Raw genomic sequence first — 24,598 nt, 5'->3', positions numbered from 1 at the left:
GTACAGTCATGGCCTGTACATTTTCCTGCCAAAAAAAAGAATTAAAAAAAAAGACAAAGCTGTCATATCTGTGGTTCCTTATATATTTAGATTATATATAAACGCAAATTCATGCTACACGTCTTATAAAATTATATATATAATTATTCGCATTTGTGGTATTATAAAGCGGTCGGATACTACTTCGTCTCTCACTTCTACTCTGAAATGGAGGCTTTTATTTGATAAGGTCACCGGAAGGTGCTTTTTTTTTTTTATCGCTGCCGCACGGTTTGACGTCATTTTGGAAGCCTGGCCCGGCTAGCTGTCATATGCGTAACAGGGAAGGGCATGACATGGAGCTAAATTTTCCCATCTGCAGTTATATATGCGGCGTGGCTTGTTAAATCGATCTAAGGAATTGTCAGTTATATGTACCAAGTTAGAGGCCTTTTCGTTTCGACTTCTCGAAAAAGCAGTAGCTCGCTAACCCGATAGCTACCTTCTAACTTAAGGTAAAGATAACCACTTGCATACTGAAAGCATGGCGTTAATCCTGTTTACAAGATCGCGGGCACCTTTAATGAAAACGTCTCGATCCCTAAAGAATGAATTCAGGAAAGGCAAAGGTAAGGTTTCTGTGTTGGTTTGTTACTACCTAGCTTGATGTTTACTCTGCCAGTGTTGACCAAATAACGCTAACAACTAGCTTGTTGATATTAGCATCTAGAAGGGTCCTTTATATAGGTAGGTGGTCCTGGCCCCGGTTTCAGGAATAAACACCTGACTACTCATCGCACTCCGGGCGCTCATTCATTCTTTTAAGCTACCTATATGAAACGAGTCTGTAAGAATAAATTGGACCGAGAGTGTATCACTCCGGTGAATGTATCGGAGTGATACACTCGAAGCGAAGCATAACCAAGGATTTAGGTTATCTGAGGACAACCTGGCAGGATTTTTCCTTTAACTTGGTTATCTGAAGGCAACCTGGTTATACACACACACACACGTTTGAGTAGATGCTCGTTGCTATGGTTCCCTTGTTCCCTTGTGGTTAGTCAGGACCTAGGAAGAACAAAAGTAGGATCTATGGATACATGAGGCTATATTTCTGTTGTGTGTTATGCTGATGTCACTTAGTTGATTCAGGTGTCTTGCTTTACTTTCACGATTGAGGGCAGTTTGTTTTAGCCTTGCTCAATATTTCCCAACTTTGAAGCCACAGAGTGATTTGGCAGATGAAAATACCAAATAGTCAGTCATAGTCACAGCTGATTATGAGTAAAATCAGCATTGACTGTTTTTCTGTGGTTGATTAATTTGAGGTGGGTAATATGACGATTGCATTTTCTGTTTGGGATAGATTTGGCTATAATCGATTATGTCATTCTAGCCCTCCTTTTTAAATATTTCTGAATATAAAATCCAAGGCATCGTGACTGTTTAGCTACAGTGGATTTTTTTTTTTTACAGTATAGAGGACACTAGTGCCCCAATACTGCAATATGAAAAATGCAATGTCCCCTTAAAGTTGCAAGAAAAAAGACCGTGACCCCTTCAGAATTACCAGGACTTTTGTGCTGATCAGTTATGCAATGTGGTCTGATGTTTCTCCAAGTGAAATGATACACAAACACAGTCTGGCAAACTAATAACACACACAGTTTAGCTTTCCCGTGTACTCCCCATGAATAAACACTCAAAGTGCAGACTGGTGAACATAAGTGAACTTTTGACCTTTTAGTAGTAGCAACAACCTTCCTGTAGTTGGTGTTTCAGTTCATCAGCGTTTCCGGGATTTCTTGATTCAGCTGTGAAATGTTGGCATTTGTTAATGTTTTGTCTGGTATTTCCAGGGAGTGTGGTCCCTGGTTTGTTGTAGAATAACAATCAGGTCCTAAGGCATTTTTTTAAGCAAGTTTGCAAAGAGATGTCTGCAGAGAGCACGGTGGACCGTCTGCTGCTGCAGTTTTAATCTCACATCCTTAAATCGCAGATGTTTCTAGCATACTGGTTTACTTCCTTTTCCCAGCCTGTGCTCTGTGACGCTAAATGTATTCAATAAAGACATGAAAAGTGCACCAGTTAGTGTACTGAGACTTAGTCACATAGATGCTCCCAAAATAAGATACTTCATCTCACAAGTTTATAAAATAAATAAATTCAATGTAATGAAATCACTCTTATGACTAATATAATATTAAAGGAATCACAGCAGCTGGTATGTCTGTGTGCTTGTGGCTTGAACAGTTAATAGGTGTACCACAGCAGGCATTAGAGACGTTACAGGTTTATGCTACAGAATAAATATCTTGTCTGAAGTTAAGGTGATGTGTTTCCTCATTGCACTGAGCCTGGGGGTATAAATAGATGAGAGGGTCATAATGGGGATTTGCCTGCCTGCGGTGGACTGACTGAGACTGTGCTCTTGGCTTTAGGCCCAGATTATCAGACAAATTGCTTTCCATGAAGAAAGGTCAGTGCCTTTTATAACCCCACCTGAGACAACTAATATTCCTGTCATGTAATCATGTGTGAAAATGAGTACAGGAGTATCCCTGTAGTATGGTTGAATCTACTTATTAATAAGTAGAGTTCTGAAAATCTTTCAAGTTTAAGATCTGTAGTAATAGTGACCTGGAGCTGCAGATTGAGCTTTCTGTTGTGCTATGATGGCTGAGCATTGACCAGGCTGCCGTCTTTGTGACCGTCATAGACAAAGATAGTGAGGTACACGTGCACTGTTATTGATTTACACATTTGCACAATGCGAGTGTTCATTGTCTCTGCACGAGCAATCACTGTGATTGAATATTTACATTTTTGTGGGGACTGTATAATCAGAGGGTCGAGCATTTCAACTGTATGTTTCAAACCTCGGTTTTGTTTACAGACAGTCTGCTGTCGCTCTAAAGAACTACAGCAGACTCCTGTTTTCCATATGTGCATTAAGACTTAGTTTAAGATTCGTTTGAGCATGGATCTTTCAGTTCTTCACAGCAGTTGTTGGATTGGTTGTCTCAGCAACATGTACATAAAGTCAAACCTACTTGGGGGGGCGGGTGTATTCAGTGTAAACAAAATTAGATGGGGGACTTAAACAGTGTTGACTAACCATGGCTGTGGCCTTTTGGTGGGGGGAACCGGTTGGGATTGGTGCAATTTGTTTCTGTCTTGCTGTGCTTGTGTTGCTTCTAAAGCATCTCTGTAAAGTACTTATATGTGTGAAAAGCTTTGTGGTCTCCCATTTGTCATCACTCCAATCAGAGTTTCTGGTCATGGTTTCCGGTATCGATATATTTGTTAATTCGCTAGATATCCTTTGGCTTTGAAACTGAATGAGCCGGATCAATGTGGCCAGGATTAGCCTCTAAGCATCGGGTCCTTGGAATATAGAGGCGGTGATGTAAATCTTTTTATAGTTTCCCTGATTTTTCCTTTTTGGACGATCCTGTTGGTAAACCAGTCAACCAATCAGTTGGCCTCACATATTTGGATTCAACAAATCAATATTCAATATATTGTTATGTCCAGGTTATAGTTTATTGATTTTTACTTTAGTGAAATATGTCCATGTCCTAACTTCACCATATTCTATTCATTTGAACTAACAGCCCAGGCTTAATGAAGATTTATTCCTACAGTTAATGCAGGAAAGCTTCTGTCAGCAGTTTTCTTACTTCTGCTTTAATAAGGATTGTACAGTGTGCAGCTATGCAACTGTCTGTAATCACATCACCACAAAAACAAAAATGAAAGGAAAAAGCAAATTATCTGAAAGTACACGATTTCATATCGACATCATAAGTATGAGAAACCTGGAATACAAAATTTCATTCATTGATCACAACTCTGTGTCTTTTTATTTCTTTTGACTAATTTTTGGAAAATCAGTTTCATTGTATTTGCAGTGTTTGAATGTGAAACCAAAACCATAAAAACCCCCAGGGGGATTCGAACTGTGAGAAGGCAGCAGTGCTGTGTAGCCTGGGGACATGCTGGAGAGTTGAGTTGTCCACTGTATTTCCAGGGTTTTCTCTCTGTGCTACTGTAGATGACTGCCAAGCCACAAAGGTGAAACTGTTCCAGTAAACTCTCTGTCCTGCTGGCTGCAGGCCACAGCCTCATGTTCAGCCCGGCCATGCTGGACTCACTCCAGCCGGCCATGTGAGAGCTAGAAAAGGGGCGTGGCCCAGGCCTCGGCTCTGGTGTGATTGGTTAGAAGTGTCTCACCACTCCACCTTCTAGCTGCATGCATATCACTGTAGTACTGTGAACCCTGCTGTGGGCCTCGCTGAGAGTATGAATAATTAGCCACCCAAGAAAGATCAGTGGAAAGATATTTACAGAAGACTGACCGACTTCAAGGCGGTTCTGTACAGACAAATACATAAGAGCAGAATATTTAAAAAAAAAAAAAACATGTGGCCATAGCAAGAACTAATTTTTTATGTATATACTAAAGCGTCCCCCAAAATATTAAAAGGGCAACCTCAAGCGGAATTAACTTTTTAGGTATTCCTGAACAGGCGATTGCAAAGGACACAAAGTTTGATGATTGATGTTATTTCCTGACTAGTTTTAAGCACAGTGTGTTTTTGCTAGTATAGCATGATTATCAGTTCATTAAGAAAATCTGCATAAATGCGTTGGATTTACAGATAACTGCCAATGAGCAGGTGCTTCTTGGACGTTCATGAAACCAACATATAGTGTGTGTGTGTGTGTGTGTGTGTGTGTGTGTGTGTGTGTGTGTGTGTGTGTTTAGCTGAAGGCTTTTTTTCCCCAAGGACACACCTGCTTTAATCTTATTCTTTTCTTTCTTACAGGGAAATTACAGGAGGGTTCCTATTTCAGCTGCACAGCCTTCACACTTTCCAGTCAAAAGTAAGACAAATTAACCAAATGATCCAAAATGTGTTGTATGATATGCTAATTAAGATCTATCAGCATTTTCAGGTGAAATTCTATTTTAATTTTGTAATTTTTTTTGTGCCTCCCTGTAAATAACACTCTGTTTCTTTTTTATAGGAAGTCATTCATTTCAAATGCTACTTTATATCAAGTCTTGGACAAAATATAAACTTTTGGTCCTGAAACTCTTTGCTCTGTTGTCTCCTCAGACCTGATGGGCTCCGACTTGGCAGCTTGGCTCAGGTCTCTTCGTTCGGTCCTTCCTTGCCCGTGTCAGATGAATTTGTGGGTCCCTGTCAGAGCTCAGACACACAGCGGCTCTACTGCACTTTTGCATTGGGGACTTCTGGATCACTGTACCCTGCGGTCGCACCGGGGCCCCAATGGACAATAGCACGACCGCGAGACATCCCTGGTGTCAGGTGGATACATACCACGAGGAGGAGATGGGACGACTCCAAGGTGGAGAAGTCGCTGCGTTCGTTAAAGGATAAGAAAAAGAAGCTGGAGGAAGGAGGGCCGGTGTACAGCCCGACACTGGACGCAGAGCCTGTCCGAAGGACGCTCCGACAGTGGGTTGTAGATGAAATCAAACACTACTACCATGGCTTCAGGCTGCTTTGGATCGATACCACCATTGCTGGGCGGATGCTCTGGAGGGTGCTGAACGGACATCCCCTGTCTCGCCGTGAGAGGAGACAGGTGAGTGTTGCACAGTGTGGCTGCTAGACATTGTCATTTCTGTAGAAACTACATTGTGGACAGATACTGCTCTGAGTGCTGCCAGGCTTTGTCTGCTGCAGAGTCTGGTGCCGGTTGGGGTTTACATTTTTAAATTAGACATTTTTCTATGTGTCTGTCCTGAGTTACAGATCCTGATTTACTTTAATGGTAAGAAAGGGCAGCAAACATTTCATCTTTAATAGTTTTTCAGGAATTGATGTTCTTTTAAATCCTTGCAAAAGATTTCAGTGTGATCATTTGAAATAATCTGAAAGTTTTATGTATTCATTTTTTTTCTTCAAACATTCACATAAAGCATGCAATTCTTTCACGGTCATGCAGAAATGTAAAAACCTGCTGATTTCTGCTGGAATGAGCAGATTTAATGCCTGGAATTTATGCCGTATGTCACAGATATGAGAAGACATTACCAAATCTATAAAAGTGAAGTGAAGGTTACATTTGTACTACACAGTCATACCAGAATCCCAGTGCAGGCTATACTTTGTTTCAGTTAGTGAACAAAAATGTAGGTGAAAGGAAGGGTTTTCCCTGGTGATTGCTCTCGCTGGTAACACACACACAGAGGTGTGTGTGTGTGGGCTGCTGCAGTTCAGTTTCCAGCCCCTGAGGGTAAATATTTAAGCCTAGGATCTTTTTAATTTATACCAAACTCAGAGTAGCACAAAAGTGTGTTTATTAAATGAAAAATTGTTTACAGAATCTACAAGATCCAGCATTTCCACATTGAACTATGCCTTCTTTCTGTAGCCCAGAGCAAAATTAATGCCAACCTCCAGTCAGCAAACAGTTTCCTTTTTTTTCACCTGGAACAAACTTTAGCTTGTCTTTAACACAATAATGTCAGTTTCAAGATTGTGAATTGAGCCCATGAACACAGCTAATGTAAGCTTATTTAGATAATGCTAAAAATAGGCTCATGTTTTAAAAGTTTCTCCTGCCATCTTTGGTTACCTCATGTTTAGGTGTATCAGTAGTAACTGAGCTATAGAGCTCAGGATCATTAACAGAAGAATATGAAGAAGCGTTCTAACGTTGCTCAGTAACAAGTAAATGAAAGTTTTTAGTGCTTCCAGCGAAAGGAAACAATTCTTTTTCTAGTCCGGCTCAGAGTTTCCACTGAGGATAACCGACGCGAGTTTAAGAGATCAGCGATGACTGAGCACCGATTCAAGCCTGAAAGCTCAGACATCTTGTTCTATACCGTTTTATCCATAGCCTCTCAATCCTAATGGGATCAATTATGGAAACGGGCCGCACACTGTGTTTACTCATCAGGCGCCGGGCAGATTGTGCCTTTTCATTAAAGCTCTTCAGGAAGAAGCTTTACCCCACTTACCAGATTCATCCCATCTCTACACTCAGCCTGCATCTCTCATTTTGTTGTGACTTTCACAACAAATCACTAACACAGCTGTTGTTGATAAATTCTGTGCAACAGGACATGGTATTAAAAATATGATAAATTCGATTATTTACACAGTTTCGTTTTAATACAGAATATATTCCAGTTATTAAAATGACTTCACGAGTATACTGCATGAGAACTGTAGGATTTGTGTGAAGTAATGCAAATATTTGTATATTTCTGATGAGACAAGCTGCTCAGAATCCATGGCAGCACGATTTGAGGTGTGGACCGAGGCCCGGTTCAGTAATCTGCCAAAGGTTCTGGCACAGACAGGTGTCATTTCAAGGAAGGTGGGCAGGTCAGCTCAGTTCACACTTATGTACTGTTCCAATCCAGCAGCACAGGATGGTGCAGATTTAGGTGACACAATTGGCGAGTTGCAAATGCTTCTTAGTGACTGATTTAGACTTCTGCAGGGAATCTTTGCAGAGCCTGGAACGTAGCCTACGCAAGTGGCCAACGGCGACCCAGCTCTTTGTTGCGGTCAGGCAAACGTATTTTTTCAGGTTTTTCCACTCTGTGTATTCCCTCACGTTCAGTTCGACAGCTTTGGCTATGTTCCCCCAGGAATTTGCTGACATCCATGAGTTGTGGTGATGATTGTTATTCTCCCACTGATGAATTCAAAAACGGGAATCAAATGTAGGCCAATCACAATAGTTGTGGCCTGTGTTATGAGATGTGTTGATACAGTTCCAGGGAGGTGCACATCAGGTAACAGCAGAGGTTATGTGGCAGGGTATCAGAGGGGTTTGTGGTTACGACATACCTAGACATAGATTTAATACAAAGGTATTAACTGTGTGATGTAATGAGATCTTGTCTGGGAATCCTTCCATGTTCTTTATTTTAATATGTGGCCAAATTCACATTTCACCCACTGTTTTATGTCCAACTTAAAAGAAACCCTTAAACTGATATTTGGGAATCTGCCATTATACGTTTATTTTACTTTTTTGTAAATTCCCTATTAAAAAAAATAAATGACCCATTTGCCGTGTTACACTTGATTGTAAATTCAGATGAAACTGTGACTCAGATTCATTATTATTTGATTATTCATCTTAAAGTGTGCTGGAGAAAGTTATGGACATGCAGAGATTTTATAGCCCTCGCTGCAGAGTCATTTTACGACATGTTTCTCAATATCCACTTACACAGAAGTCCAGTAGGGTGTGTCATTCTGTGAAATGATGTGATGTAACCTGTCTTACAAAATTCTTAAGTGAAGACCAATCTTTTTTTTTCTTCGCTTCTTTAATATTCAAATTCAGAGATATGTATGCGTCATACACCATAACACTGAGCCCTACAGTATACACATTCATTAACTGACTTCATTGTGATTATGTTAAAGCAGCTGGGGATATAAAGCCTCAGTGGAATGCTAATGGTCACAGGTCAGTGCAGAGGATGACCGCAGCTTCCCCCCATTAAGCCCACACTATGACCCCATCTGCACCTTTTCAAATGCAGCAGGCTCCCTCGGAGTTCACGTCCCAAACCCGTCTACATGCCATTCATCTAACCTGGACTGGCTTTGCCTCCTTAATCTCCTCCTTTCATATTCCCTTACAATACTCAGGCCTCCCGTTTAAGGCTCCCTCCATTTGAACGTGTCTCGCCCCCTCCTCCCTTCTTTGATGTGGAACTCTGGGAGATGATATACATGTCAATGGGCCTGCGGACAAAGGCCTTTTCACTCGGGCTGGCCTAAATCCTTCACCCTACTGGCCCACTGACATGCAGGTGGGATGAGCGGAGAAAGGAGGACTCGTGTTTTTGGCCTTTTCCCCTCTGGGCTGTTTCTGTAGATGGCTCGCTGGAATTGTGTCCTGGATGGTCAGCGAGCCACGTTTGGACAGCCGTACAATGAAGTCGACCAGTGTTGGCCCGGTGCTTCTGTGCTCTCGGGATTGTTCGTGTGTGCGCTGAACAAATGTGCTTCCTGTTGGATCAAATGTTGTGAGGCCAAATGTTCGCTTTGCTCTATGGCTCCATGCAAATACTGTGTGAGTGAATTCAGTGGACGGGGGATGTATAGAGGTGGGCTTGGAAGTGCTGACTTTTGAAACTTATTAGAGGGGCGATTGTAAGGAGAGACAACAAAAGATGAGATCAACATTTTCACACAGTTTGTGCATTGCTGCTGCCCTCTGCTGGTGGCAGATATGAACTACAATGGTGGGAATGAATGGCATTTTTTTTCCTGTCGCCTCCATGTTTTTTAAAAAAAAGAAAAATCTTTATATAAAATATAAGAACACTTTAAAAATCATGCATGCATCATTGCAGCAACACAAAATGATACTGTGGGCTCCCACGTGCTTGGATCCTAATGAGATGACGGCTCTTGTTTGAAAATCCAAACAGGAGCGCTGACATAGATGCTCATAGTCTCACTTAAAGATTCCATCAGTTTACACAGATCTGTCCCATTCGCTGATATTATTTCCTTTTTTTAATTTCCTTTCAGTTTCTCAGAACATGTGCTGATGTCTTCAGACTTCTTCCCTTCCTGGTGTTTATCATCGTTCCCTTCATGGAGTTCCTGCTTCCTGTAGCTCTGAAACTCTTCCCCAACATGCTGCCGTCCACCTTTGAGACACAGTCAAAGAAGGTAAGCAGAAATGGGTGGTTGATTATTTATTTATTTATTGTATTTATTTTTAGCTCCATGATGCAGAGTTTGCTTAATATTGTGGTTGGAATATTGTTATATGTATGTCATATGTAGTTGTATTATTCAGGAATATTATACATGTACTTAAGCTGTTATTTAGACGGTTATAACCTGTTACTGTAATCATAATCACTGGTAAGAATCACAGTGTCTAAGTTATGAGACAGTTTCCCCCCAATAAATCATTAGTTGACAGTTAACACCTGGGTGGATGTGAGCTAAATTTGAATGGATTGTTAACGTGACTTCACTCTACAGCTCTACAAAGTTTTATCACAATCCATTCAAAACTTTTCAAGGTTGTTCAGAGACAGTAAAACCCACACAAGCAAAAACATGACCTCCTTGGTGGAGGTACCCTGTGTTCTGTCCTGTGTGATAAAGAAAAACCCCTCCTTTCACATTTTCCAGAGACATCTATTGGGCCAGATTGGCGTCTTTGGCGGGCCGATTACATTTGACACCCTTGCTCTACGTCATTAGTTCAGCCAGTATAGACTGGCAGCTGTGACACTTGCGTCGAATAACAACCATCCTGTTCCCTTTGACACATTTTGTCTTGCATTCAAATTCTTCTTGCTAACCTGAGTGCTAGCTTAATGTGCTACCTGAACAAGCTAACACCTTGGTCACTGGCTCACATCTTCCTAACAGACTAGACTTTGCCATAGAGTTGATACAACACAAAGATTGGCTACTTACACCTGTATCTATCCTTTAAATGCAGACTATCAGTTAGCGAGGCTAACTGAGCCATCTGAAACATCACCTTAGTGTCTGTCTTTTATTTTAGAAGCTGGTTCCAGTCATCAAAATTGTATTTGACAAAAAATGTTTGAAACAGTTTGTCTGCTGTGGATTCAACTAACCGTTCCAGCTTTGAACGCAAGCGGACTGTAGAGACTCAGACTGTGTTGGTCCTCATATGTCTCACCATCAGTGCTAACATCATTTGAATGGGATTTACTGTAGTGCTTTTAAGCACACTGAATTTGTAACCTGTTGCTTTTTAGGAGGAGAGGTTGAAAAAGGAGCTGAGGGTCAAACTGGAGATGGCCAAGTTCTTGCAGGACACGATTGAGGAGATCGCTCTGAGGAATAAGGCAGCAAAAGGCGACGTGACGGAGGAATTCTCCACCTTCTTCCAAAAGGTCGGCTTTCTAACACCGAGCAGTGTGAAATGAGGAGAATAAAAAGCTCATTGCTGCTCTCTGGTGGTGAAAACATTAATTTCTTTTTATTTAAAACAGAGTTGTGACCAGTTGATTACCATTAAGAGCGTTTATAGTGGGGAATTTAAGTATTTCTTCCATATTTCCTTGTTACTACATGCTTTCACTGACTATATTCAACTCTAAATTCATTTCATGGATTATTCTTTGCATGGGAGAACAGCAGTACATCTTGTAATGTCATCAGGTTTACATCAGCATGTAAACCTGGTCTCATTTAAACTTTTTACAAGCCCTGATCTTCTCATTACTATAGATCCGGGACTCTGGGGAGCGTCCCAGTAATGAGCAGATCATAAAGTTCTCCAAACTGTTTGAGGATGAGCTGACGCTGGACAACCTGACTCGACCTCAGCTTGTGGCGCTCTGTCGTCTCCTGGAACTCCAGTCAATTGGGACCAACAACTTCCTCCGCTTCCAGCTCATCATGAAGCTGAGGGCCATCCGCGCAGACGACAAGGTACGAATCTATGTGGTTAAAATGAAAAATAAACCTGTTGTTTTATGTCTGAGCACACGGCAGCACCTGGGTGAAAGCAGCGACACTGGCCCCTGACTCTGTGTGACCTCTGCTCTGTGTTTATCAGCTGATAGCAGAGGAGGGGGTGGAAAGCCTGAATGTGAACGAAGTGCAGGCAGCGTGTCGCGTCAGAGGGATGAGATCTCTGGGAGTCACAGAAGAACGACTAAGAGAACAACTCGGCCAGGTAACGACAACAGCAGACAGATGGGGGCATTTTTTATTATTCACTGTAAAAATAAAGTAGAGGCTTGACCGTCTGGAGACTTCAGGGGTGAAACTCTCAAGATGTGTGTTTGACTGCATATTTGTAACAACCTCTGTAATGTTGTGTTTGACTCTTGTAGTGGTTGGAGCTGCATCTCAACCAGCAGATCCCCACCTCTCTGCTGCTTTTGTCTCGAGCCATGTACCTCCCAGATACCCTGTCTCCTGCAGACCAGCTGAAAACCACGCTGCAAACACTTCCTGAAATGGTGGTATGTAAACAGTACAGAGCTGGGATATAAAGTTGCAGGCAGTACTTTAAAGCTTGACATGCTGCCTCGGTCAATATTGGAATACAGGCGAATATCCTACCCTCTGCTTGCTTTTCCAGACCAAAGAGGCCCAGTTAATGGCGGCGGAGTTGGAGCTCTCCAAAGTGGATAACAAGACCAAACTGGAGACCATGCTGCAGGAGGAGGCAGCCATACGGCAGGACAACAAGGACCGAGAGATGGAGAGGCTGGCTGACGCTGCAGAGAAGGCTGCCAGGGTACTGACTCTGTATGATGTCTGTTCAGTGATTAGGCCAGGTGCTATTTAAGTCGTTGATACCAGTGCCAACAAACTGACAGACTTTATGAGCCAGTTTAAGATAAAGTTATTACCAGAAGACCTTAAAAGAGTGACCAAGCCTTAGAGGCCATGCTTTTGCTACACAGTTGTAAGTGTTCAGGTAGAATGATGTGCTCTTTGTTTTTCATTGAAGCTTCAGCTTAGAGAAATCAAAAGCTTTCTGTATTATTCCACATGATTGCATTAACGCTAAATCTGCAAGTTTCTCACAAGAAAAACTTTCTTTTCTTGCAGTCCCATTTGTCAGTTTGTAACTACTGCAACAAGGACACATTTCCCTTAAAGTTGAAGGCTTCCTGCAGTCATTTGTAGTGTTGTTTCTGTAATTGTTACTATAGCGTTTGAATCATGCTCTGTTTTCCGCAGGAGGGCGAACCCGAGCTTCAAGCAGAGAGGATGAAGCGCAGTGAGGCAGAGCCAGCTTCATCTAAAGCTGAAAAGGCAGCTGATTCAGAGACACTGAAGGACACCGCGCCCATTATAGAGGGACTCAAGGTAAAGTTAGTAATAGATGATAACATTCATTGTATTTATTCTGTTACTTATTTCATATTTTTGTGCATTTATATAATATTTGACTTAAAGTCAGAATTCTAATAAAGCTTTTCAGTTTAACCCTCTAAACCTGCCTCATGTGTTGCACACATCCAGTTTTCTACTACATGTAATGTCATGTTGTATTATTTCCTTTACCTGGAGCTTTAATTTCAGACAACAGATTGTATCATATCCTGATGTCTTTTTATTCTTCACTCACTTGTTGCTGCCTTTTCATTCTGTACCATGCAGTTTGAACAGTGGCAGAGGTTTCTGTGTTTCCAGGTTGGCTTTATTAACACCTCCTCCCAAATGATCCCTGATACCTGTTCTATCCCTGAACCTATGGTGTCTGGTCTTCCTCTGAGCAGATCCAGATGTGGGTTAAACAGCACTAGCATGTTTTTTCCCCCAAGACTGAGAACATAATCAGAGTTAGAGGAAGTACCCTCCAAATGCATGACGACATTGATGCTGACATAAATCAGTCAATGCTTAGTGCTTGGAGATGAGAGCAACGACAATGTAGCGAGGGCACGTTCAGCTTTGGGATGAAAATCGTACAGATTCCAGTTTCAGACCTGTTATAAAGACTCGGAGGAAGTTGTATTTTCTGAATGTAAAAATTCAAAAATTTTTCTTTTCCTATTAAAAAAAAAAAATTTAAAGCAGGAAATACAAACGTCCATATATTTAGGCCAAATTGTGCTAATAACCTGTGGTGAGTGTTTGTCAGCACTTTCTAACCTATAAAAATTCCCACTCATTACTTTTATTTTTGAAACTTTCTTAAGGAGATGCTGTTTGGCCCACGTCTATGCGGACCTCCCCTCGTCAGTCCTTCAAGCCGTGTAACCTTCCCATCCTTTACTAACAACCTTTGTAGTGCCACAGTTGTTTTTTTTTATGTGGAGCATCCCACTATGCCTGCCAGCTTCCCTATTTTACCACTTATATTTAGTTGTTTTAGGGTTTGTTTTGTATCAAATCCACATGTTATACCTGCTAAGTGAAGTGTTTGACCTGGTTTGTGTAGTGGTATACACCCATCTTGCTCCCATCTACCACGTGGCTGTGGTAATAATTCACAATCTAAAAAAGTAACTTTTTTGTGAACTTCAAATTAGGTTGTCTTGATTTAAAATAGCATATGTTTATATTTTCTTCTTTTTTTATAACTTCCAGGCTGAGGAGATCACCAAGGAAGAGATTGACCTGTTGAGTGATGCCTGCTCAAAGCTGAAGGAGCAGAAGAAACTGCTGACTCTGGAGAAAGAGGAGCTGGAAGAGCTGAAGGATGATGTCCAGGAGTACAATGAGGTGCCTTATTTTGGCTTCAATGGACAAATCTAATGATTTATTGCCAATCAGGCCTAATTTTTTAAGCAGTTTTACCTCAAAATAGAGTATTAATTTGTAGTGCTCCATCTTCTTTGACTTTTCATGTGTTGTTTTATGTGGTTGTGTGCAAAATTTGCATCTATGCACTGTTTTCCAGGATCTGGAGGAGATAAAAAAAGAGCTCTCCAAGACTGGTCAGGAGAAGGCCATAGAGGAGTCAAAGGCCAGCCAGCGGCTTTCTAAGAGGGTGAACCGAATGATCGGTCGCATTGACAAGATCATCCTGGAGCTGGAGAAGGACAAGGTCATCCTGGATGGACAGATGGACAGTGGATCCACCCCACCCGTTGGGTAAGAAAACAGCAGCCATAACAGCCTCAGTGAGAGAAGCTGCCGTATAGCATTAGACAGAATTGGATCTGTCACGTATAACTGCTTTAACTGGGGGACTCTTTGATTTCAGGGAACTTGGCGTCATGATAGTTTTGCCCTGCAGTTGAATAATTCAACATCTAAGAAATTTCTTTACTTGCTTTGTTACTAAGCACCCATTTTGAATTCTGGCTTAATGCCGATGTTCAAATAACAATTTTACTGATGACTAATACTTATATTTTTTCAGTTTATTTATTTTGTTTCTATAATTATTTTTCGTTTTGGTGTTTTATTGTGCAGAACGCTTCCTCAGTCTTGTCCCAGACGCCTCTACATGCTTTTAAATGGTGGGCCACATACAGCCCACTTTGATCTTGAGCCACAGTGTCTATTTTTAATTTATTTTTGTTAACAGTAAGCCTACTGTAAAAATCCGAAATTTCTATAGTACATAGTGAAAAATGGTAACTTTGTGTCATTTCATGTTCATCAATCTCTTATTTACTGTAGTTTAGTAGTGCAGTATGAATGGCAGGGGGCGTGGTCTTTATTAGTAGAAAATGCCACAAAACTTGTGAAACTACAGTTAGACGTCCAAAATTGACCCCTCCCTTCACATTTTCCAGAGACATCTATTGGGCCAGATTGGCGTCTTTGGCGGCCGATTACATTTGACACACTTGCTCTACGTCATTAGTTCAGCCAGTATAGACTGGCAGCTGTGACACTTGCGTCGAATAACAACCATCCTGTTCCCTTTGACACATTTTGTCTTTCATTCAAATTCTTCTTGCTAACCTGAGTGCTAGCTTAATGTGCTACCTGAACAAGCTAACACCTTGGTCACTGGCTCACATCTTCCTAACAGACTAGACTTTGCCATAGAGTTAGGCTTTAGAGCATGTTAGCTGCCAATAGGTAGCTGGCTAAGCTAACTGCATTAATACCACATGGCTCAGTAGCATAAGCGCTAACCACTACACTAGCCAGATCACTCTAGCTCTCACCACAGCTGCCTGACCCAGTTTATCTATTGTAGGTTGCTCAGGTAGGCTGAATGAATGAGAAATGATTTTATTTATTTTTAAAAGAGAAGAGGGCTGCTCCTGCTGGAGTGTTGATATAGAAGCTTCTAAGGACAATGCTGACCGAGCGTTCCCCACAGTGAGACGCCTCATTCGTATTAACAGCCAACAGGGCTTATGAAATGAATAACTTCAAGTTATTTATTCCCACTTGTGGTGTGGTTAAACAGATAAATAATAGTAAAATATTATTTTACTATTCTATAGAAAGACTATAAGTCTTTCAGCTCTCTATCACTCTTTGAATATTTTATATTCAGTGCAAACAAAAGGTGTTGATACAACACAAAGATTGGCTACTTACACCTGTATCTATCCTTTAAATGCAGACTATCAGTTAGCGAGGCTAACTGAGCCATCTGAAACATCACCTTAGTGTCTCTGTGTTAAGCTGACATGAGGGAATGATCAGCTGACAGGCCAACTGCTGCTGAACTAGACCGCTCTGATGGCTTTGTAGCTGTGTGTGTGTGTTTGTAAAGGCCATGAAGCTTTTGAAAGTGAAGGATCCACAAGCAACCTTTTAATGAAAAGCGCTGTTCGTGTCTGCTCACCTTAAAACTATCTCTTGCCTGAGTACGAGCCGTCATTAACAACCCGGCTCGTGACTGCATAGACATACTCACTGTTAGCACTGATGGGATGGAGTACAGCTTTTCTGGTTTACATCTCCTGTTTGTAAAAGTTAAACAAGTTGATTTTAGTAGAATCTGCATCAGTTAAATCAAGCTAATCAAATTAAGCTGCACAGTCTGACCTTTAGTACTTTGATCTTCTTCAGGTTACATTTCCTTGATTTTTTTTAAAGCAACACTTGTAACATGTTTATACTTTGTATCAGCAGGTAAACACAATGACAACAGCATGAAAACATCAAAATGTTGCTTATGGATCATTGACCCAAACTCTTCATGACGTCAGTGTATCTAACATAGCTTGTCTTTGTTATTGATAACTTCATCATCTTCATCGTCATCATCACCATCTTCATCATCATCATCATTAGTGTCACTGTAAAATGGTGGTGGAGATAACAAAGGGAACAAAAGGTTTTCCCCCCTCAAAAGTGAATAATACCTTTTTAATGTCGTTTTCAGTCGTTTTGACTAAATTGAGTCCCTAATTCATTTGAAATTTTACAGATTATTCTTTGCTAAATATAGTGATGCCAAGAGGTAAGCAAAACTGGGGTAAACCGCCATTTGCTTGCTTGTAACATGCTAGCATGTTTTTTGGTGTCAGATGCTGAAACGGTGCAATAAAGGATCAAACACTGCTCTCATCTTACTCTCAGCTTCCATTTCTGCTCGCTACATGTGGTTGCTGTGTTTCAGACATGCTAAATGTTGTTTTTTTGTTTTCTTTTTTAACCTATTTAATGAATTAAATCACATTTAATTAAAAATAAAATGATTGGAAATGTTTGATGTTTGTTCAGACTGTATGAAAGTGTATGAAATCTTAAAAAAAGGATGTTTTGGACATTATTTGGCATGTAAGCTTCTGTTTCTATCTTAGGGCAGCTTTAAAGAAATTGTATACCAGATTAAAGAAATTAGTTTAAAACAAATATGCTGCATTCAGCATGAATAAATGCGTTTAACTAAATCAAATTCAATTCATTCTGCCGTTATGACAAATTGCCGTCAAATTTTTTGATTGGTGTGGTTTTTTTGCTCATTTTTTTTGGGAACCTTGAATGCAGCATGTTGACCCTAGACTTCTCCACCACATTTTACGTCCCGTCAAACCTGGTAACCGTTTCCTGTATACAGTCTGTTCTATACCTTTAGGGAGAACCTGGTCAGCATCGACGAGCTCATCAACGTCATGCGGCAGATCCAGAACATTCCCGAGCACAAGCTGCAGAGCATTGCCGAGGCCCTCGACGACAACAAGGACGGGAAGATTGACATCGACGACGTCATCAAAGTGAGTTGATCTGCTATGAGGAACATCGTTAGGGATGGGAAATGTTAAGAATTTAGCAATTTCGATTTCATTATCAATATCACTCATCGATTCTCACTGGCTTCACTTGAGAGGCCACGCCACCTCCAAGCAGCATATCAATGATATTACATACATGCAAAATGCTGAGTGCTCAAATGTTTGTGCATGTTGGAAGTATGTCCCGTCTTTGTTGTGATCAGTGTTGGGGTCATTACTCAAAAAGTAATTATTGCACTATTACACAGATCACTTGTCTTTAAAGTAATGCAGTACGATACTGAATTACACCCAGGTTAAAGACACTCGTTACGTTCACGTCATGTTACTCTGTAAAATGATCTGAAACTGTCTCATAATTACTATTTAACAATATAAACCTGCAGGCTAGAGTTACAGATCCTAGTGAGGACATGTGCTTTTTCTCTTAGTGTTTGGGTATGAACACAAAGCCAACAACACAAATAAAAGATTAAAACCAACACAGAGACTTTAAAGCGATCGTCACGGTGATTCTACTGTAGAGACATGAACAGGCAGAAACGGAGGCTGCAGCCTGACTGCTCATCAGTTTGTTACCTGTTAAAGTTCAGCACCTGCTGATTTCACAGCAAATGACGGCTCACTTTATCACGGCGCTGGGCTGTCCAACACTTTCTAATCATACAGGAGCAGTTTGTTGACCAACTGCATTTATCAGCATTATGTAGCTCCATGTAAGAAGCTAAATTGCTAAGAGATTATTGAATTAGCATTTTGGATCCATGGCCAGGTAACTCCCTGATCAGTCCTTAAGCACAGGTGTGATCGACTTTGATCGCTGGTAAGGCAGGAGGAAAATGGGTCACCGTCGATCAGAATTTGTCCTTGGAGCTGATATCCAGCATGCCACAAGGAATTGCAGTTTTTATAAACCCCCCCCCCCCCAAAAAACAACAGATTAGTCTGATTCATAAATTATGCCAGCCTCTAGTGGCCATTTGAAGAACTGCACTCTTTGGTATCTATTGTTGGCCCCTGCAGTTTCTGTTTGGAGGATTTTTTTTTTTTTTTTTTTTTTAAATCACTGTGGTCATGCTGCCAACTTGACTGCCAAACACATATGTTTTATACACACACTTTTTACTTTTGCTTTTAAAAAACATACCACAGTGTTAATGTGTTTCGAGAGGTTTGATATGCTTTAAAATGAACGAACTCAAAGAGTCTTGCTAAGAGTCCAAACATTTCAAATGTATGGCCTGTTTCTGTTTAACCTAAAAAAAATCTCCAGCCCATTTCATCATACAAGCCTTTAAAAGATGTAATGGAAACTAATGGGAACCTATAAACTAGGACAGGATGGAGGCGTCCAAAATGGTTTCAACATACAAAAACATAGTGTCCTGTAATTTCTACATCCAAAATACTTCCCTTTGTTTGAGTCTCACCAAAACATTCTGGTCTTTCCCATAAGTACAAAAGCGCTTTATAAGCATCATCAGGACTTGAGGGTATTGTTATATGTATGTATATCTTCCACGTGTCTTCGATTTTCTTCTATTCTGTGGTTTTAAACAAAAAATGTTTGGTTTTTTTCAGGTAGTGGAACTGATCGACAAGGAGGACATCGACATCTCCACCTCACAGGTGGCCGACATCATGGTGATGCTTCAGAAAGAGGAGAAGCTGATGGGGAAGGAAAAGGCCAAAGAGAAGGCAGAGAAGGAACAGGCAGCCACACTCAAAAGTTAACTCATTTTGCTTCAGAGACACGAGTGTTTGTAAAAAATGAGCACTGAGAAGTTTGTGACTGGTATCTGGTCATAGAGGACTCTGGACACCAGGTTGATCTGGAGAGGTTGAGAACTACAAGGTAACAGCTGCCTTCTTCTGAAAATGTCATTCTGCTGTAAATTGAGCTCCTAAAATTAAAAAAAAATCTTCAGAGAAGGCTTGTTGCCTTTTAAAATGTACAAATTCAACAAGAAACTAAATTTCTGTCATGTTAAAAAATTCTTGACTGGTCGTGTAAGATATGTGGTAGTTTTACTTCAGTATTTATCAGTGACATGGAATTGAAAGCTAATCAGAAAAATGGTTTGGGAAATGTGTTATCAGACGTGTTATTTAAAGTTGTAGGTGAACCGTCTTGCCTTTCAGTTCGTTCATGTCATCATCTCGGAGAAATGAGCGATCATTTCCGAACTTTGCACAGTCAACATTGTCATTTCTGTCATTCCGCTCACTTTATTTCCTCTTATATTTTATTTATCCACCTCATACCTGTTTGTAAAGTATTTTTTTTTTTAAGTTGTACTTGGGCAGGTAGCTTATCACTGGCTATAATGGTGGCTGCAACCAAAGATGTTATTGGTATTGGAAACAGCATAAAAATACTCGAAACATGTTGAAATTACAGGTTTAAAACAATCCATTTTAAAAAGGGGCTACTAGCGAATATATGCTAAAAACAATTTAGGTTTTTCTTAGGTAGGACATCAAATTTTTTCCATGAAAACCAAAACTATAGTACTGCAATTTCTTTACATTTTGCACTCACGAATGGGGAAAAAGTACATTTAGTGCAGCTCTTCATAAATACTCCTCCTGTGTTCACTCGTAGCTCTTTATTTAATGCCAAAGTTGCACTGAGATGCATTATTAGCACATTCGAGGTACTCCTAAAGTCATTAGGCAAAACAGCAAAGATGCATTTAAACTGTGTAGGATCAGTGTAGGGACAGAAGCCACCAATGTGTCTGATGCTGCTGTGACTAGTCAGTCGGGCTGTCCCCGAATGTTCGTTCACTGGGTTCGCGTTCGCCCTTCAGTTTGGATATTGAGATGTTGTTGTAGCGTTTTAGCAGCTATGATGTTTTGCTCGTTCGCTCTGTCTCTCAGAGCAGCCTTCGCCATCCGTCGCTAAGGCTCTAAATGTTCCTTGTTGATTTTTACCGAAGCACGCAAACCCAACAAACGATACTGGGGACGGCAAAGTTTAGGCAAAGTAAGACATTCATTTTGCAGTAATTAGTCTGGAAATCATCCGTTCAGGCGATAGATGAGTTCATGAGTTGTGTCGTAGTTCTCGTTGTTTAAATGCAAAGTGGCCTTCCTATCACACAAATTTTATGGTTCTTATAACTGCATATTTATTTCTGAGGATTTTTAAGAATTTAACGGAGTTGTGACGTTTCCGATTTGCATAATAATTCAAGGTGAATTCTTGTTTGGATGAATTTGAAAATTGCGTCCTGTCTTTTTTTAAAATTATATATAGTTTTTTTTTTTTTTCTTTGCACTGTAGCCATGAATGTACGTAGTATGTAAACAAGGATTCCTCAGGGCTGTGTAACGATTTTAGATGATTAAATATATCCTGCTACCTATCCACATATCCCATTCTGTGTTCACACTGCATCAGCTTGGCAATGAAACTTTAAACCATACTAACTGCATATTTTGATCAGGGGTGCAGCTAATTATTATTTTGCTCATTGGTGCTTCCTAAAAACTGAAAATAGTGTGAGGAAAATGCCCCCTAGAAGACTCCAACCTCATGTTTCCAGTTCGCTAATCCCTGTAATAAATGAATGGAAAAAAAAATGTATAATAATGACATTTTATTCCCTAACCATTAATGGTGCTGACAGTATTCGATAAACATTTTTTTCTGTCTAATTATCATAATTATGGAGCATTTTGAAGACATGTTGACATTTCTGACATTTAAATGATGTGAAATGTAATCTTAATGAACTTATTCATGGGGGAAAAGGGATAAAATAGAAGAATTGCAGACAGATTTATCTAATAACCTCAGATAAAAACTCTTGGTAGTGATGAAATCCAAAAATCTGATTGCTTCTTTGAGCGCTGGTGAATTTCTCACCTAACTGGATTCCTGTCCAGCCACACGCGGGTGCCGTGTGAACCCACCGTAACGCCTCCAGCCGCCTCTGTCTGATGAGCTGACCTAGTTTACGGTCTTTGCCACCGCTCTGGTGTTCCTCCTGCATAACCAGAGAAGAACTCGGGTGTAAACGAGGGTGACGGAGTGGTACTTAAGATAATGCTGAGTGGACAACGCTTCATTTAATCCATTCCCAGAATCTGCCGTCCTACACGTGGAAGTTTAAGAGCTTGTTCATCTTCCATCGGGCATCGTCCCAGCTCGCATCCAGTGCTGCCTGGCGGAGCAAAGGCTCTGCTTCGCCTGGGACCAGTCAGACTGATGGGTGCGAGGTAAACACTCGCCCCATACATGGGCCAAAGCCAGCTCCGCTGGAGGGTTGTGTTTAGGTTAGAGACGCTCCGGCGGGACATGGCACGCCGCGTGCTGCATAAATCAGCAGCCAGTGTAAACACTTTAAAAGAACGTTGTGACAAGGTCTCGTCTACACTCGGCAGGAGAGCGTGGTGTTTGTGTCACCCCTCCCGCCTGACAAGGTTGAACTCTGAGGAGCACTTTGTATATCAGCACGACTGGCCCTGTTTGTAGGGACAGAGGGTCAAAGGTCAGAGCAGGGGAAAGAGACGAATACCAGAGTGTAAGACTGCTGGAGATCAATACACAGGGTTCCTGTGCAGGTCCAGAAAGGGTTGAAATCGACAGGGACTTTTTATGCGTTGCAGTCATTGCTGAAATGCAGATGTCAGTATTGATGTCAGTTACGTACAGTTGCACAGAGAGCTCCTGAGAGCTTATTTTTACCTTTAACGTGATTTTTGCCATGTTTTACTAAATGCACAGAGCTTCAGTTTAGCCAAAGAGACCCGACTAGTCAACAAGCAGATAATCAGCCACTTTTTCCCTTTTGTTCTGCAAACAGCTAAAAACGAACTGGTTCCACCTTCACCAGTGGGAAGATTTGATCATATTCTTTATTTACAAGTCTAGCCAACTCTAAAATTCCAAGATGACGGAAAAGGGGGAAAAAAATCAGTTTGTTTTTTTTTAACTTCCAAAACATCTCAAAACCTACATATTACCACAAAATGATTACAATATAAATTCCCTCAAACTAACACTTCCCTAACTGATTGTATGTCCTTGTCTGTGGCTGCTGTGCTCTTTAAACTGCAGTCTTGGAGAAAGAAGGGGAGAGAAATGTAGAGATGCAGTTGGCAGTGAAAGCAGTTTGACTCGAGGCTTGTGTCAGCAAATTTCCATTGCCAACCAGGCCGAGGCTCATTTCTTGCCTTTTATTCCTTCATTTAGTTCCCTCATGATATTTTAGAAGAAAGTGACTCAGGAGAAATAAAAATTTGAGCTGATTTTTAGCACACTGTCACTAACTTTGACTGTTCTCTGCACAGTATTGCCACAGTGTAAATGCACTATTCTTTTTTAAAGCAGTTGTTATGTGTTGACTGGCCGTCTCTGTGTGAATGTCTACAATACAAACCGTCCTCTCAGACTCCTGCTCAGTTGTGGGTGTTGGGTTTAAAAGAACAAACGCTTAAAGGATTATTTTTTTGTTTTCTCCCATTTTGAGGTGAAACAACTGGCTTCAGTTTGTTAGCAGTACGCTGTAAATCTTTGTAATTTAAAGTCATCCGCGCTGATGAACTATGGACTGATTTCAAAAACTCATGGGTGATGGGAAGCTGACCTTAAAACTTAAAGACTGAATGCTTGCTCTTTAGCCTCAGCTGATTCCACCAGTTTAGTTTTTCTTGTCAATTTCTGACAAAAATCAACATATTTTGTGCTGGGGGGGGGGGCGGGGGGGGCTTCTTGTGCCCTGGTCCTGTGTGCTATCAGGTAGAGTAGCTAAAAAGCATTGCGGATTTGGCTTCTTTTGATGATATAATCGTATTATTCTTCCTGTTTGGGGTTTGAGCTTGTAGTAACCCCCCCACTTTTTTTTGCGCCAGTCTTTTTTTTTTATTATTAGTGATATGCAGCTTTTTGTAAAATATAATCGAGTTTTCTCTTGTGCTGGATGTAAGAGTACAGTCTGTTTAAAGAGGAAAAAGGCAGCTGAAATGGGTAAAGCAGTGGGGATGTGCTCTGTCTGTAGTTTCATTTGAAAAGTAGAAAACATGATTTCACTATATTTTAAATCATAGTGCAGCCAACACCATTAACCCTGTAAAGACTGAACCTTGAAGTAGTTGCCAGAAAATTCAAATTTTTTGAAACTGGAGTGTTTATGAAACTTCTGATATAAGGGTTAGGGTTATAATAAATCTAAACTTGCATATGAGCTTTAATTTGTATCAATCATGAATTTATTTAAGTTTTTTGGATGGAAAACAATCACACTGATGATGTCGATGTCTCAAAAACTATGAAGGGTTACAAATTGTTCTAAAGCTGTGTTCAAGAAGAAGCCAAAGTGCCTCCCCTTTTAAGATCAAACTTTATTGATAATTTATTGATATTGATATTCCTTTGGGATCGTTTGTGTCCGAAACTGCAATCTTTCAGCTCAGACTCTAATTGAAGATGCCAAGGCAAAATCACAGCTTTGTCGCCTCCATAATGCACTTTGGCTCCTTTCTGAACACACAGACACACAAAAAACCCGGACCAAAATTCATCTTCGATTTGTTTTAAAGCATCAGACAGGCCACAATCAGCTTACACCATATTAAACCTCAGAGAGGGGGAAAAAAACAAAACCCAAAGAACTTTATGAAATCAAGTTGTAAAAAAGAAAACCAAATAAAAAAGACAGAAATCAGAGAAAATCTCAGTTTGAAAGACGATGCTACAGTTGCAGTAAAATTGCAGTGTAAAATCTTACCTGGTGACACGATGTTTTTGATATGTTAAAAATAATCCACGTATAGTTTACTGCATTTTGCTTGAAAAAATTCTGTTATTTATTTATTGAATCAAAGTTTCCTTTTTTTCACGACTGGGTATTTGATTTTAGTTGAACTTGAATTTCAAATGTATGACAACACTTTTTAACTGAGATCTTGGGTTTATGTAAAGAAAGCATTATTTGCAGAATGAGTCACAAGTTTTGAATAAATTATGATTTCTCA

At 40.5% G+C, this 24,598-nt stretch overlaps 1 protein-coding gene across 3 annotated transcripts; it reads left to right on the top strand.

Annotated features, from left to right (window-relative positions):
- The first annotated feature begins 276 nt into the window (after nucleotides 1-276).
- On the top strand, nucleotides 277-24,598 carry letm1 (leucine zipper-EF-hand containing transmembrane protein 1). 3 transcript variants are annotated; one of them, XM_031750935.2, is made up of 14 exons: nucleotides 277-608; nucleotides 4,812-4,869; nucleotides 5,106-5,598; nucleotides 9,528-9,671; nucleotides 10,748-10,885; nucleotides 11,223-11,426; nucleotides 11,554-11,673; nucleotides 11,834-11,965; nucleotides 12,085-12,243; nucleotides 12,693-12,821; nucleotides 14,049-14,183; nucleotides 14,362-14,555; nucleotides 17,458-17,596; nucleotides 19,196-24,598. In XM_031750935.2, the coding sequence occupies exons 1-14, from the start codon at nucleotides 524-526 to the stop codon at nucleotides 19,346-19,348; spliced, it is 2,283 nt and encodes a 760-aa protein (XP_031606795.1). In that variant the 5' UTR covers nucleotides 277-523; the 3' UTR covers nucleotides 19,349-24,598. The 3 variants fall into 3 exon arrangements, with proteins under 3 accessions (XP_031606795.1, XP_031606793.1, XP_031606796.1); XM_031750933.2 differs by having other exon boundaries at nucleotides 17,440-17,596; XM_031750936.2 differs by lacking the exons at nucleotides 17,458-17,596; nucleotides 19,196-24,598 and adding an exon at nucleotides 16,807-17,425.

This window comes from Oreochromis aureus, linkage group 19 (assembly GCF_013358895.1).
Source record: "Oreochromis aureus strain Israel breed Guangdong linkage group 19, ZZ_aureus, whole genome shotgun sequence".
Taxonomy (NCBI): domain Eukaryota; kingdom Metazoa; phylum Chordata; class Actinopteri; order Cichliformes; family Cichlidae; genus Oreochromis; species Oreochromis aureus.
The sequence above is the reverse complement of the archived record's forward strand: the minus strand, read 5'-3'. Positions and strand labels throughout refer to the sequence as shown.